At 35.0% G+C, this 16,604-nt stretch overlaps 1 protein-coding gene across 9 annotated transcripts in view; it reads left to right on the forward strand.

The window, feature by feature from the left end:
* Dmtn (Dementin) overlaps positions 1–16,604 on the forward strand; it is a 33,645-nt gene that overhangs the window by 11,884 nt on the left and 5,157 nt on the right. For 2 of the 9 annotated variants that reach the window (XM_053762808.2, XM_053762809.1), the window contains exons 2-15: positions 855–1,083; positions 4,316–4,440; positions 6,336–6,460; positions 6,903–6,929; positions 8,336–8,452; positions 8,818–8,978; positions 9,101–9,174; positions 10,162–10,295; positions 11,080–11,094; positions 13,125–13,148; positions 14,560–14,707; positions 15,483–15,606; positions 15,902–16,012; positions 16,455–16,562. In XM_053762808.2, coding sequence (XP_053618783.1) covers positions 937–1,083; positions 4,316–4,440; positions 6,336–6,460; positions 6,903–6,929; positions 8,336–8,452; positions 8,818–8,978; positions 9,101–9,174; positions 10,162–10,295; positions 11,080–11,094; positions 13,125–13,148; positions 14,560–14,707; positions 15,483–15,606; positions 15,902–16,012; positions 16,455–16,562 — 1,440 coding nt within the window. In that variant the 5' untranslated portion in view covers positions 855–936. Of the gene's footprint in view, positions 1–854; positions 1,084–4,315; positions 4,441–6,335; positions 6,461–6,902; positions 6,930–7,266; positions 7,481–8,335; positions 8,453–8,817; positions 8,979–9,100; positions 9,175–10,161; positions 10,296–11,079; positions 11,095–13,124; positions 13,149–14,559; positions 14,708–15,482; positions 15,607–15,901; positions 16,013–16,454; positions 16,563–16,604 lie in introns of those variants that run through there. The other 7 variants (XM_053762811.1, XM_053762813.1, XM_053762815.1 and 4 more) reach the window with 7 other exon arrangements.

Here is a 16,604-nt window from a genome sequence, read left to right on the forward strand (position 1 = left end):
GTGTGTGAAATAAATAAATAAATGTTGTTTGTGTGTGTTTAATACCACGCAATGACCACGACCCATGACATGAGGAATCTATGAAGAAGTTGCGTTGGAATTGCCAATCAAATCTTAATGTTTTTCTAGGCATACAGATATATGAGGTATCTTTAGATCATAGATCAACAAAAAAGAAGAAAGAAGTTAGTTTTTATTTATTTATAATCCGAAATAAGTAGTACTCACTCTGTTAGTACATAGTCATTGTACTCTTCTGGCACCTTGTTGTCAGCTGTATCGTATTTATTATTAACTTGAGTATTTCTAACATAGATCAACAAAAATGAAATACTATTATCAATGATCCATATAATTAGTTTCTCTTTGAAAAATACCGACGACGCAAGTCATAATAACTTTAGATTTGTTAACCTAATTATCTATCAGTACATTGACCTAATGCTTACACGTCCAATAAGAATTTATAGTCTTGATGTAATTTATCAGAGTAATAGGAGGCAACATCAAATCTTAGCAATTCAATTGATATGTAAGACCTTTGAACCTCTGCCTTCCTGTGATAATGTGTTGGCCTTTTTAAATAGACTGGGTAATATTATACAATCTTAAACATCCATTTTACAATTCTTCCACTTAAATCCATTACTCTAAACATTCAGCGCCATTACTTTTAACAACCACTCAATTCAAGGTCCATGAAGGGTCCATGTGATTAAAATTAAAATACCTACATAACAAATACAAAAATTAAATACAATAGCAATGAAAATCTAACATAAAAACTGGTAATTTTTCATATATGCGTTTGTGTATTATTGTTTGCAAATAATCTCATAACACTTTTTTTTCAGAACAAATCCGGAATGGATGACTCGAGAGCTCCCATAGCGATATTATGAATCGCTCTGTTATGTCCCGCACCAGCTAGTTAGGATGGACAGCCTGCAAGTGGCGCACGCGCACAGCAAAGGGTCCAGCCGCAGCCAGTCGCCGTCCGCGACCGATGTCTCGCGGGACCCCGCCGTGCTCACTGATGACGTCATCAGGTCCCGCGTGCAGTCGCAGGCGCACCATGTCAGCGTGAGTATCAATATGTCTGCCGCCAGATGATCTTTACCTACCGTTACCGGTTACATCCGGGGCGAAGTCGCGAAGGCCGGGGTCAGTTTCAAATAGAAGCCTTATTAACAATTTGGAAGATTCAGCTATGATTTTACGAGCTGCCTGACGTCGACTCTTTTTTAATACTATTGATACCTACCTATCAGCTGCTAACACTATGTCCCAAAAGAGTTACGGGAGGATACTCCTAAATATTCTCTCCCGTATTTACTCTTTTCGGGGTTACTTAACCTGACACACCTATCCAATTAAATATTTCTAGTTAATACACGCCTATTACGTAGTGATTTTTACCACATTATAATAAAGAACTACGCTTTTATTCAGGGCGTTGTCCGATTTTCAATTCCGTATGTTTGATAAATATTCGAATGCGTAGTATATTGCCCGTAAAAATGATTAAACCGCGCACATCTTGAACGAATGGTAAATCAAAGTGGTTTGTATTTACTTTGAGTTAATTAAAACCAGAAAAAAAGATTATTTTCATTGTTAAGTGTTAGTTTTTAATCGGACCAAAGTCTTATCATATATGTGACTATGAAAACCTTAATCGTAGGTACGTAACCTTAACGTATATGATATGATGAAGAATGAATGAAGATTATTGTCTATGACTCATAGTCATAGGGCAGTCTGTATAATATACCTAAATCTAAACTGGTACATGAACGTAAATGACTAAGCATAAATACTAGTACATTATCAAATCAATCCAAATATTTCGTCCGATGTTATTTGGGTCTAGTCTACCTATCCAGGAAGATGTGTAGAGAATAGAGATAAGCCCTCTTGGAATGATATCATTCGTATTTTGAAGGGTCTAATAGCGGTCTCGAGGTCGACCCAAATGGATGTTTGTCCACGTTTTAGTGTTATTTGTACTATATACAGATGTATTTATAAAAAACGAAGAGTATAAAATGGTTCCTGTTTATTTTGTATAGATAATAATACTAAAAGTCATGTATTTGCTATCGATGAAATTTCGATAACAAATTCAAGGAATCACACTCATTTTTGAAGTTATTTTGAAGTTTGATGATCATTCAGGGTCAAATTACGGAACCTTTAAAACACTGGTTTTATTGTATTAGGCGCCTCAACCTTGATAAGGTACTGAGGATCAATGAAATCTCTTTTATTACGGTTGCATCATCTGCTAAAGTTTGGGAATGGTGAATCACAAACTAAAGTACTAGGTGCAAACAAGTTCAAACCCTCATGGTATAGGGATTAAAATACAATATCCAGCTCAGATTGGGTTGATGTTTACAAATTTAAGTTTATTATGTGACCTATTGATTAAACGTTTTGTCATGGACCATGTCATAGCCATATTCGAAGGATATTTCGTCTGCAATGTGTAGTAATAGTATATAATTGTCGTTCGGGAGTACATTCAAATTACCATTCTATTTATACTACGTAATTTCTTCGATTCTATGGCAAAGTTCAAATTCAAACCGCTTACCCAGGAACATTTCACAGTACATATGTACTGGAAGTCGTGTTTATTTTACAGTGTTTGATGCTTGGCTTATCTCTAAAATCGCTGGATTTACAAACGTTGTTTTGATAAGTGGAATAAACGTGAATCGAAGGACATATTTGTTTGTGTATTTTTTAAATGACCAATATAGGTACACTGGCGCGCCAAGACTTTCCTTAGAATTTCGGAAAGAAAGTTCTATATCAGGATATATTCAACCCGTGTACCAAATTTCATTGGAATTCGTCAAATATATTTTGCGAAATGTATCCTCAATCGCATCGAAAATTTCACATTTCAAAATATTAGACGATATGCGATGTGTATGATAATGAAGGGCAAAAGGAAGTTTGTGATGATAAAGGGCAAATACTACAGAATATTTAATAGCGAGACAATGGTAAAAAATATTTTTTATCACAAAATCTCAAAGGCGAATACCGTAGCATCTATATAATTATATCGAGCAGTAGTTGGGAGTAAATATTGGCCTTGTTAGTTTAGAGTTTAGAGGAACATTCTTAAGGATGTAGCCCTTTGTAAATATTGATATTTGTAGATTGTAGACACGGAAGGATGAATCTATCGACTGAGTAATATTGACGTTAGCATAAAATTACTTTTTTTTTAAGTTTAAATATCTTATAACAATATTTTTACAAATTTTAATATTTAAGTTGACAGTTAGGACAATACTGATAACAATTGAATGTATTTATTACACTTAGGGTTTTTGAGAAATATTTTGTCTGTGTGTCCAAATAGTGTGCTTTCACTATCAACAGTAATGATGGGACGAGATATTTTTTTTTTAGATTTTTTTCTCGAGAGGTCTCAATATTGCAGTCACATCACTAATCATCCAGTATCAGAAACAATTTGAAAACATCTGCGATTTATTGGCTCAATATCTTGGCTCGCGACACGTGCACTTGTTCCGACGTGAGTGAACGATAAAGATTATCTTCTACATCCCATTTATTTATAGACAAAACAATGTCTGGCAATTAGACTTTAACTCATTTATTTACCAACTTACAAAAATATAAATCGGCTGTCTGATAAACGCAAATTAACGTGATTATTGTCCTTTTGGTTTTTAGGTCAAAATCAGTCAAAAAATAAGTTCGTGTTTTTAAATCCTATCCTACGTTGACAAAACGGAGTCAAACATGTTTTAATAAGTAAGATTGAAGACGCCACACTTTGGTGGGCATCGAGCCAAGAGTATTATTTTTTTAAGCAACTTCTATCCGTTGGCAAATTATATGCTTGAAAGAAACGTATCGTCACGCAGAACTAACTCTATTTTAAACGTTTTTATTAAAACTAACCTATCTAACTTACGTCACCCTAGCTATGTCACTAGTCAAGGTGATTCAGGAATGTATTAAAAACTATTGTAACTATTAATTATTCTACTTTTGTATAAGAGAGTTCTCTCTCTCTCTCTCTCTTGTAGTGTGTGACGGAGATGCTATCTAGACGAGAAATGTTATAATGGCACATAGGATATTAATGAGGTCACGTGTCGTCACACATCATTATCTTTCTCGTGTCTGAGCTTTTCAGTCTCATTCTGTCCAATATGGCCAAGTATTGGTAGACATGACCTGAGACCTGAGTTAGGAAACCTTGAAACTGGTTTTGTTCAAGATATAATTTACTACGTAATTAATATATGACATTTTATATTAGCAGGAGCCATCATCGAGTTCGTCTTCCCGGCACGGCGACCGCGTGACGCACCATGTCAAGTCTCACTCCAGGGACCTGGGCAACAGCCCGCTCTCCGCCAACACCACCGGCAACAGCACTAGAGAGTGAGTGGCGCTGCACCCATGAGCATTATATTCATTTTCCTCATGGCTGAGACCGACCCACCATGTCAAGTTTCACTCCAATTTAAAATCACCCCTGGCGTTGTCCTGTTCTACACAAGGGCTGCAGTCAACGTATATCTGTTCAACTCTGTGGTATTTATTATCAAAATATAATGGCGCAGTCGGTAGGATTACCACGTTTCTTTGTTTGTCTTTAACGATTCATGCCGGTCTTCCAAAATTAAAAGAAAACATTAACTTAGTCTTTTTTATATAATACGTTGTTTCGCTGGCACACCACTGTGTTGTGGAGCAGTCAATTCTTCATCTCATCACTTCTTCATACGACTAAATTTGAACACAAAGTGTGTTCAAAAGGGTTTGAAGATTTGTGGCATACCTACTGCCGCCATTTTGTTTTTTTTTTCAAAATCGCGGCCAGCCATGAAACGTATATAAATCGATAGCTGACATTAATACCAACAAAAAATATTAAAACAATGACCCTCGTAAAGTGTCAGGTTTCTGAGATAATAACCGTCAAAGTTGATCACGTGACATCCATAATTATAAGCAAGGGTATGTGTTCTCATGAATCAAGATGTTAAAAAAATAACTTTTAGAACAAATATGTATGTTGCATTGTATCTGGATATATTTTTCAACTTAATAACATATTTTGTGACCATCTATGTGTGAGTGCAGTATCGTCATTTGATTTAATATGACATTTGACATTATAGGGTAAATAAAAGTAATAGGTACCTCTTATAGGAATAATCATAAAATTAAAAATTCTCTTTACATTTATATTGTGGCATAGTTTTATGGTTACCTACTACAATTTCTCTTTGCGAAAATAGTTATATAAACCTGGATTTCTTTTTACATTGGCACAAAAGGGGAAAAAATTAAAAGTACAGTTTAGGAACAGTATTTTTATTGCCTGATAAACATTTTAAGGCATCATGCTTTTAGTATACACAATTTAAACACTTTTGAGACTACAAACACAAAAATCACATTCATAACATCAATACAAATACTAAATAACGAATAACTCGCACAGAGAGGCGTTTACTCCCGCATAGAAAGAACACAGGTAGCAAACAGAAGTGCAGCGGTCGGGGGTATAAAGGTGCCCCCCCCCTTCCGTGTCGCTTGCACATTAGAATAATACAATAATCTTTTTTCTTGTTATATATAACACCTAAAACAATACCTAATGAACAGTTCGTCACCATTGACTTTTTTGTCGTAGTATGAAATATTCTTATTAAGTACATAGTAGCCGCAACATGTAGAAATATCATGAGGCATAGTTATCTATGTTTTATTATTAATATTATCTATACCTATTAGAATATTTTGTGTATGTTTACACATTGTTATACCAAATAGATGGGATTATAGTCGCTATTAAAAAAAAAATCACGTGATCAACTTTGACGGTTATTTTCTCGGAAACCTGACACTTTATGAAGGTCATTGAATTAATATTTTTTGTTGGCATTAATGTCAGCTATCGATTTATAAAAATTTCATGGCTGGCCGCGATTTTGAAAAAAAATCAAAATGGCGGCAGTAGGTATGCCACGCTCCATAGTAAAATCTTCAAACCCCTTTAGTTGTATGGAGAGTTCATTCTTCTATGTTTATACTTTAATTTTCCAAACCACTGACACATTATTTAAGTAAAGCCAATATTTAATTATTAACACAACAGGCTACAAAACAATTTTTGTAGCCTGTTGTGTCCCACTGCTGGGTAAAGACCTCCCCTTTTGTCTTCCACAGATCTCTTTTCTTGGGCCACGGCCCAAGCTATTGGCAACCACTCAAACAATATATATTTACGTAATTGGCTTGTAATAAATATAAGTATTGTGTTTCAGTCTGGAAGACTCGCCACAGAAGAAGATACTGATCGCCCCCGGCGAGTACTCGGGCCCTGTCTACAGTCCCAATGTGTCCTACACCTTATCTTCTGCAGATGAATATGGCTCTCCAGCTTACAGAGGTATACATATACATACATAAACTTCTAACTAATAAATGAGAAAGGGTATTTTTAATGATAAAATAATGTAAGAATGTTCAATTCTCAGAGGGTTGACGTTAGGCAGGCGGCCGGTCGTGAAATCACAGCCAAAACTTAAAATTTTAATCATCATCAATAATTTGATAAATCTTTTCCCGGGCTTCGCGGCCACATAGCAAGGATATAAGAATATTAAATTAATTAATGATAATAATTCAACCAAATTTGTCTTTCTTTTGCGAAAAAACTGAGCATTCGATTGAGGTAATTTTTACGCGGATGTTGTCCGCGGCATAATGTAGTTACTCTCCGGAGTGACTCAGAAACAACAACTAGTGATAATTAATATTAAATACAACATGCACTGCATTTTGCATCAAAACAACGTCAATAATGTTTCATTATTTATTTATATTTTCAGGACAAGACGGTGACTATTCAAATCAAGGTAAAATAACCTTTTTTTGTTTACTAATTTGCCTAACATCACAACCATCCATAGCACCAACCAATAGATTTAAAAATATTACCATAACAGTGTAAAAGGACAGACCGACACGACAACATGATCCTATAATAAGTATACAAACATATTATCACAGTACAAAAAGGTATATATTTCTATTATTTGAAATGTGCTTATCACAAATAAGATAAAAGTATGTATGTATGTACCTATTTAAAATTAACATGTACTAGTGTTTTTTCACAAATTATCCTGCAGTTAGACGACCAACATTCATAGGGAAAAATCGTATTTAAAATTTGTGAAATATATATCTTTATGCAGTATTGTACAGTCTGTCGTAAACGCTGCACTGTATATGTATAGTTTATATGATTATATTAATTTTAATAAAGTGAATAGTGAAATGAGTGACGTATCATATAGTGATGTTTTAAGAAGGCGATTGCACACTATAAGCGAAATTGATAGGAGGAAAAGTACAGGATCCGACTACGTAAGATTTCCACGGAGCCTTCTACAGGGCTATTTTGGTATATATTTCTTGTTCTTCTGTCGAATGTGTTATTGCTAACACCTATGTCAGATTTTGTTCAAGCTGTTTAAAGGAATCTGTCATGACTATTTCTAGTTTATTATCTGCGTCCAGAGGCTTTGGAATAGCTAGTCTTACTACTATCCTACTAATATTATAAATGCGAAAATGTTTGAGAATGTTTGTTACTTTTTTGCGCAAAATTTACAGGATGAATTGTTATGAAATTTAGTACAGGGGTAGAATTTTACCTGTATATATTACCACATAGGGTATTTTTTATCCCGAAATTCCCATGAGAACGAAGCATCGGGGCGCAGCTAGTTGTATATAATCGAAGCGTGGTGGATGTCGCAAGGGACACATAGCCTTGGCAGACTATTAGTCCTATCACGATAGGCTACAATAACATTCCCAAAGAGGGATGACGTCAGGCAGCGGCCGGATGTCGTTAGGAATCGAATTTTCTAAATTCTAATACGTAACTGCGAAATGAGAATAAAAAGACTATTATTGATTTATACATAATTCAACTGTTAAATATTGGATATCGTAATGAATTTAATTCGTAATACCTTCTAAGTTTATGTAAATAGACATAAATAAGGAAAACCATATAATATATCTATATAATTCGTTATTTAAACATTCTGTGGTTAAAACAGAATATCACGTATATATTAAAATATATTATCAGTTTCATAATAGCGCTTTATAATTGATTCGTATATGTACTCTATATGTTATTCAATGTTATATTCTACCCGTTTACCAAATTTTACAACAAACAAGAAGTTATTCTTTTAGCTCTTCTTTCCGTCATCATGCGGCTTAAATGGAGTTTAATTTTTAGACGAGAGCGATGGCGGGAACGTTACGTCATCCAAGGCTCTGGCGGCCATAGCGCATCTCAACACCAAGATCGAGCGCACCAAGGACCTGATCCGGCTCGAGCAGACCATACGCGATGGTAAATTTGTCACTTTTGTTGTACATGGCGACTAAAGGATAGTCTTGAAATCTTATAGTCCACGATCGCATTACCAAATTTGAAAGGCCGGTCATAAAATCAGAGGCAAATTTTAAAGGTTCATTTTTTACGAAAACCATAATTTGATTTCGCATTTTGTAAGCTACAGAAGCTTTTGGGAAACAAAACCCTATAAACATTTTTTTTTTCAGTAAATATTTACATTCAAAAATGATTTTGGGGTTTTTTTGGCTTACATAAATGTTTACAGCCGTAGCGTACGTCGTGGAAGTTCCTCAAAGCATTCGACGACACAAAAAAATGCATAAATCCCATTTCTGATATGATATATTCGATGATTCTAGACAACGTGAACGAATACCTGAACCTAGCCGCGAATGCAGATAAACAACAGTTGCAACGTATCAAAGCAGTGTTCGAGAAAAAAAATCAAAAGTCTGCTCTATGCATCGCGCAGTTGCAGAAGAAACTCGAGGGGTACAACAAGAGGATCAACAACTGGCAGGTAAATAGGGAGTTAATAGATAAAAGAAAAAATAAACATCCATTTCGTTTAATCTACTATTTTATTATCTTCAAAATGTGTTTGCTTTCTGGATAGCCAATGTAGTATTGTATTTGTCACAGCAACACGGCACTAGCGGACAAGCGGGACACCGGCAGCCGAGCCAGGTCCTCAGGGATATGGGACAGGGGCTCAAGTGAGTATATCATAATGTAGTTTGCAGCTTTTTGAGAAATTGAGAAATTACTATATAATATAAATATTGTCTAATTCCTGAATAAATTGACTTTTGCATTACTGCTTAAAAACAAATCGATATGGCCAAAATTACAAAGTACTGGGGGCCTACCATCAACTATTATGCAAAACGATTTAATTGTAGGGCAGTTTTAGGTTCAGTTTAAGAACCTAAAATGAATCGCGTTATTTGGTACCACCAACTAATCTTAACAATGTCGTATTTGAATCGTAACCCCAGTGACAGTAGCCAAATGTAAGAAAGAGATAAGGCTATACGATGTCGATATATTTTATCTCGTTTCAAGAGTTGCGTTCCGAAATCAAATTCTTACCATTTTGGGCAAACAATACGCACTTTTTGTTACTTAAAATTAAAATTTATGTTATTATCTTGCTGTTACATGACTATTATAGTAAATACAAAACACAATAAAATAAAATATTTAAATTAAAACAAATGCAATAGTATGCAGACTAAAAATTTGTTTTTTTGGCTTAATATCCTAGACAACGCGTGAACCCTGGTGTAGCAGGTGTTCACAGACTGTGCGATATTGGAGGTTAAGTCACTCTCACAATGGTCGGTCATTGGATGGGTGACCAAAAATGTATTATCCTGAGCTCCTCCGTGCTTCTGAAAGCACAGTTGTATTTGCAGTCGTTATAACCCGCGAATCCGCAATGGACCCGCGTGTTGGGTCATTACTCATACTCTTTCCATAAGGAAAGCCATTGCCCCAGCAATGGGATGATGATATTTTGTCACTATCACACTTAATAGTACTTGACATTGACTGAAAGAGACAAAACGTACTTTAGCTTATAATATATTTTTTTATGAATAACAGAATTAAAGTATGACATTGTGTCTGAATAAGCTCTGGATTTTCAGTTCTTAGGTGCCTCAAGATGTGTCAAACATAATAGATATGTTGTGTTGTAGGAATGTGGGCGGCAATATACGCGACGGCATCACGGGGCTGGGCGGCAGCGTCATGGCGGCGCCGAGGGAGTTCGCGCATCTCTTCTCTCGCTCCAACAGATTCGGATCAGCTGACAACATCTCGCAGCTAGCCGGTCGGTTGATATCATTACTACTTTATTAGAGTTAACTTGGGGGTACAAGGTTAGGAAAAGGTCGCTGCCCCATTGCTCCGTTGCGACGACAATGCGTTGCGGCTTCGTTGTTTTACATAAGTTTTGACATTCCACTCGGCATTGTATTGTGAGGGCCGACTACGATTTTGACATTGAAGAGTACGTCGTCATGTTTACATTGTTCTGTTTTCATCCGTCAACGGAGTCAACGGATGTCAACGCAATGGAGGACGACGGAGCAATCGGGCCAGGCACTAACATATCTTAGTCGGAATAAGGCTGATTTAGATTGGCTGTCAAACGAATGGCTGGCCTTATCATTTTTGAAAATAATAAGATGAAAAACATTTGAAATTGAGCGGGAACCAAGAGAGCGAATGCTCATTCTATCACTGTTATATTGCTGATATAACAGTGTTACATCAGCTGATATTATCATATCAGCGATAGAGCATTCGCTCGCTTGGTGTAAATGCACCTTTACAGGAACAAATCTGGTTCGGTGTGGGTGTCGCTACTGTTGATATAAATGGCTTTTCTGATTAACTTTTGAAAGTCACCAATTTTGATCAGTATCGCGCATGTGCCAAACTAATTTCAATAATCAACAGATATTTATTTTTGATTAGGTAATGTAATTATTCTAATATTTTATTTGTATTTAAAAAGTATTACACAAATATCGAATCTATGCAATATATTAAACGTTACACAGTTTTTATGATATATATTTTATTTATGTATGTATTGTATTTGTCTCCAGAAAACACGGGGCCTTGTAAGTATGTCGGTAGCTCCATAAACTATTCCCCTTTCATCTATAATGATAACATTGTATATTGGTACATACTTCTACAATGCAAACACTAGATTAATCATTAATATCCTTCATAGATAACAGGTATATATGCCTGTTATCATACATTCTTATACAATATTATATATGTATATACACTAGATCAATGAGTCACACTCATACGTAGTAATAGTAATCATTCTCAATGTCAGGCATTTATCGATTGAATATAAGCACCATCGTAATACTTCTCAGTAATGCTCATTACGAAATGCTGGTAGTTTGTATCTTTGACACTATATAATTTAAACTTTGGCGCAAAAAAGTATCTGAAGGTCTAATTTCTGAATAAATACATAGGGCTTTGAAACACTAGGAAAATTTCTGACTGGTTTTCCCACTGCTTAATAACCCGTTATGTGCTAGTTCTCCCCTTTGCACACAAAAATAAAATGGAAAATGTACAACTACTAAAATGAATTCGTCCAAATCTCAAGAATCAATGAGATTGATAAATAAATACATATATATTAATGTCTTATTTAAACTTAAAAATAGATCATACATTACTAATGCATACAAAATCAGTTCAGTCTTCCTAGACTGAGGACAATATTTCAATCACTAATCTGAAATGGTCTCAAAAGTGACACATAAGGTGGATCGCGAGCCTCGATCCCCGGCTGATAGTGCGATAACGTCACTCAATGTCACTGCGCGATGCGTCACACGAGCTAGGGTTATTCTATTTATAGGATTAGTTATTATATTAGGTAACAAAATTACTCAATTTTGAAACATAGGAAACCGCAAAATTTTATTATTACTTTTCTGTTTTAATACTCTGGATATTGTCTTTTATTTTATCGATTACAGACATAAATCGTTTTTTTGACACCGTTGTAAAGTACAGCTTAGTGCGGCTTTATAAATTCGATTGACTTATTTTAGTGTTCTGGAGTAAATGTAGGTTTTTCTTGGCAAAAACATATTGGCTTTTGTCTAACTAATAATATAAACTTATATAGATTATTCTAATACATATTAGATAATTGTAGAAAGTTTTCTACCTATTATTATTAACAAAGTTTTCACAATGTCGCTATGTCCCATCAACAAAGCGTACCGATATAAATAAACGAGATAAAATCTGTGTTTGTTATCTGAGAAATAGAATAGACCTACTCGCGGCCCAGCCACATTAGTACATGATTAGTTTAGTGTTTGTTTGAGTGAAATGTTGTTCGGACGGTGCAGGAAAAAGCACAAAATATGCAAGTGCAGATGTAATAATATATATATATTTCACAGTTTTTGACTATCGATAATAGTTTTCTTATCATATGTTCCCCTTTTGAATTTGATGGTGTAGTTTAGTAATTATGTATTTATATGTATGTATATAATTAATTTTTAGCCTTTTTTTTGTTGAATTCCAAATATTTAGTAATTTTATTTTTATTCACCAAACCCTACAAGCGCTCTAGTCAAATTGAAAATAATTAAATCGTGATGGTATGGTACATTATTTTGATAAGATTATTATAATACTCGCTTGTAAATACTTCATGCTTATCATTATTAAACTTGTTCATTTGCTAAGTCGCTTCAAAGCGAGTTGTGGATCTAACGCTAATTTAAAATCGAAGTCGTGTTTAGCTTGTTGTTGACTCTTCTTAGCTGTTATTGTTCTGTCGTTTCTTACACAAATATTGTTTGAAAAGTATTTTTAATATGAAAATTTTACATCATGACATATTATCTTTCTTAAATAATTAAAAGTAGTAGTAAATTACCACTTTTGGTAATTTAAAAAGTTTCATTCTATAGAACATGTTGCTACTAACGCCGTTGTCAAATTTAATTCTAGTCGACTAAAGACATCTGACACGAGAAAAGTTTCAGTAAATATCGTAGCTCGTTTAGCCAAGCTTAGCTGAATTTGCAATTGTTACGTCTCGCAACATGTGAACTGTGTGTGCTTATCATGCCGTCTCCTTCTTGCACGCTAGCCCCTCCACATGCGGAACTGAGAGGTAAATATTGCTGTGTTCACACTCATGCTTTCAAAAAAATATTTTAACGTTATGTGGTTGCGTTCGACCATCTGTCCCATAGGAATTTATGAAATTGCATGCTAATGATGTGAAATAAGTTTGTTGTAAAATTTACGCGGTGGTGGCTGTGTATTGATAGTCCCTGGTTAAAAAAATACAATTTTGCATATTTTACATGATTCATGAATACCAAAAATATAATCCACATTATTTCTAAATCTTAGTTCTGTGGTCAAAGAATATGTTAAATTATTTATTTCAAGGCATGAGTTATGTATTCACAGATTTTAAACAGTCATATAAATATGACTCGGTTCATAACTGCATTTTATTATTAACATGTGACAAGCTTTATTGCTAAAGTAATTATTGGCGGATTTAACCTTATCATTTAATTAATTGGCATTCAACATGCTACAGACAGAGTTGTTACAGACTAACTGACTTGTTAATTTGAAGCTAAAAGCACTATTTCTTGTCCCACTTCACATAACAATGCATTGTGACCTTCGTATGAGTAATATAATAAGACAAAAACGCTGAGTCAGTTATATGCATTTTCTGAACGCAAATGGAAAACGGGGAATCGTGTTTTAAATATATTTTTCTTCTATCAGCACTCGATCACAAACATAGTATGGAACCGACACTGTTTAAATGAGTTTCTTTCGACATTTCTTCTCAACAGTGGTCGTCGGAAAATTTTTGAGATGAAATTTGACGTGAAAAAGTGCTTATACTTCTAATTTCTGAATAATTTGATTTTAATAATTCAGTCAATGGTCATATCACTGTCAACTACTTAATTTTAATGTTTGTGCTTGGTATATTTCTGTTAAAACAACCATTTGGTAGCCTGTTTGTTGAATTGTAAAATACTAATTCAATCACTCCGCTTATGTAATAAAACTTATCAAAATTCTAAATTATTTCGCATTTTAATCATAGGATGTTATTGTTACTGTGTTACTTGGGGAATTTTATTTCTCTGCATTTCTGTCTGTCTATATATAAAGAATTGAAAATGAATTTTTAACGAAATGAATTTTTAAATTTTTTATTTAAACTTCATTTTGTGTTCAATACGTCCGAACATTTGGAAGTAATGTAATAACCTAATTTATAATCTTGAGACCCGTCATTAACATCCCGACTAAAATTATAAATACGAAAGTAACTTTGTTTGTTACTTTTTCACACATTATCTACTGGATCGATTGTTATGAAATTTGGTACACGGGTAGAAAAAATCTGGAATAACACACAGGGTACTTTTTATGCCGAAATTCCCACGGGAGCGAAGCCCCGGGGCGCAGCTAGATTTCCTATATTCGGACGTACTCGTATAACTTGTATTTTGATGGGTATTGAGTTTTGCTACAACGTGCAGCGAACCTGTCGTCGGAAGGGTCGCGCGCGTCGGAGCCCGGCGAAGGCGCGACGCGGGGCTCCACACTGCCGCGCGCCGCCACCTCGCCCGCGCCCAAGTTCTCCTCCGACGCCTCGCCCTCCTCCTCCGTCACCAGCGAGGGCGCGCCGTGAGTAACATCTTCCTCATTGTCGTATTGTTCATGGCTGACGGTCGTCATCATTACGTGGAATTAAATACACGTAACGACTTTCTTGGCATCATTAATGGAGTGATTTGTTGATGTTGATTGAGTTGATGAACTTGTGTGTGAAATAGATTTCACACACAAGTTCATCAACAAGTGTGCAGGTTTCCTCACAATGTTTTCCTTTACTGGAAGCAAGTGGTGGTCGATGAAAACTACTATACATGAGTCAGATTGGTATACAAACTTATGTGGCATGAGTAGGATTCAAACCTGGGACCTTTCGATCCGCAGGCGGGCATCTTAACCATTTTTCCATTTACACCACCACCGCTTCTTTCTATCATTACATATTATAAAACAAAGTTCTCTGTCAGCGCCCTCATTTCTTTTCTTACTTTCTTGATAACTGAAATAAATGGTAATAAACATTGATTTAAATTGATGGCCTACCAGCGCCACCATAGCATTTTTATCAACTTCTTTTATTCCTTAGCGAGAAATAAAAAATGATCTTGACAAATTATACCACACTGAGTAAACAATGTTATTATAAAGTAAAATCTAATTACGTTTTCAGGGTTGCCACCAAAATCCACTGTGGCCTTTTTACTAAGAAATAAAAAATATTGATAAAATGTGATTCTCTACTGAGAGGCATAGACATAGGAAAATAATTTCAAAATATCTAATAGGGTTGTTGCAGCAGAACATGTATTGTATTGTAAAGTAATGTGTTGTCATACCGCAACCGCAGGTACCCGACGCAGACGGGGTCCAACAACCTGTCGGAGTCGTTCTCGATCAAGCCGATCCTCAACGAGCTGCGCGAGCGCAAGGACGACTACGAGCGCCTCGCCGACCGCCTCGACGCGCTCAAAGTATGGATCATTACATTTGTTACAACTTTACAACATTACAACACTTGTTCACACCAAAGCTATTTTATAATTACATATATAACGTATATGAATGACGATTTATTGCGATAAGCATGACGTAATGGTCCACCCGACATCGATTACTGCACTTTAATAATTTACTTAATTTACTTTACTTAATTTGTCACTAAATGCAACAAGATATCTCTACCGACTATATAAGCTTGTTTGTGTGAAAAATCATATTTTGTAAAAATATAATTAATAAAATTTTCTTTTAATGTTAAATTTCCAGAACCTATCACAAGAAGTATCGTTCCTATCAAACGCACTGCAAGAGGAAAGGTTCAAGACTGAGAGGCTGGAGGAGCAGATCAACGACCTCACTGAGTTGCATCAGAACGAGGTAAGTGTTCATTTAATTTTCTTTACGTCTTCATGTTTTCCCGATTTCGTTCTCTGATACGAATGGGAATAAGAAAAAAGTTGTTATTACAATGTAAAAAAATCTTTCAAAAACCAATTCCACTTCTCATCCAAGCGTTTTCCTAGTCCTTGAAACCAATTCAACCATTAGTTCAAAGGAAAAAGAGATTGTGAGATGTTTGTGAATTCATGAAGAAAAACACGAACTCATATGAATAACATTAAAATTAGATATTTTTTTTATTAATAGAAAATAAAAAAATAATTGTAGTTAAAAATCATATCATATTAATAACATTAAAATTAGATTTTTTTTATTTTATTAATAGAAAATAAAAAATAATTGTAGTTAAAAATGTGGCATTCAAAAAATAATAAGCCATAGAAGACGAAATATTGATAGAATCGTGATTATGTTCCAGGTAGAAAATCTGAAACAAGCGCTGACGGACGTGGAGGAGAAGGTCCAGTATCAGAGTGAGGAGCGGATGCGGGACATCCACGAGGCGCTGGACCTCTGTCAGACTAAAGTGAGCATTTCTGCTTATCCTAGGTTCATAATAATCGTGTCA

This window comes from Plodia interpunctella, chromosome 23 (genome assembly GCF_027563975.2).
Source record: "Plodia interpunctella isolate USDA-ARS_2022_Savannah chromosome 23, ilPloInte3.2, whole genome shotgun sequence".
NCBI classification, from domain to species: domain Eukaryota; kingdom Metazoa; phylum Arthropoda; class Insecta; order Lepidoptera; family Pyralidae; genus Plodia; species Plodia interpunctella.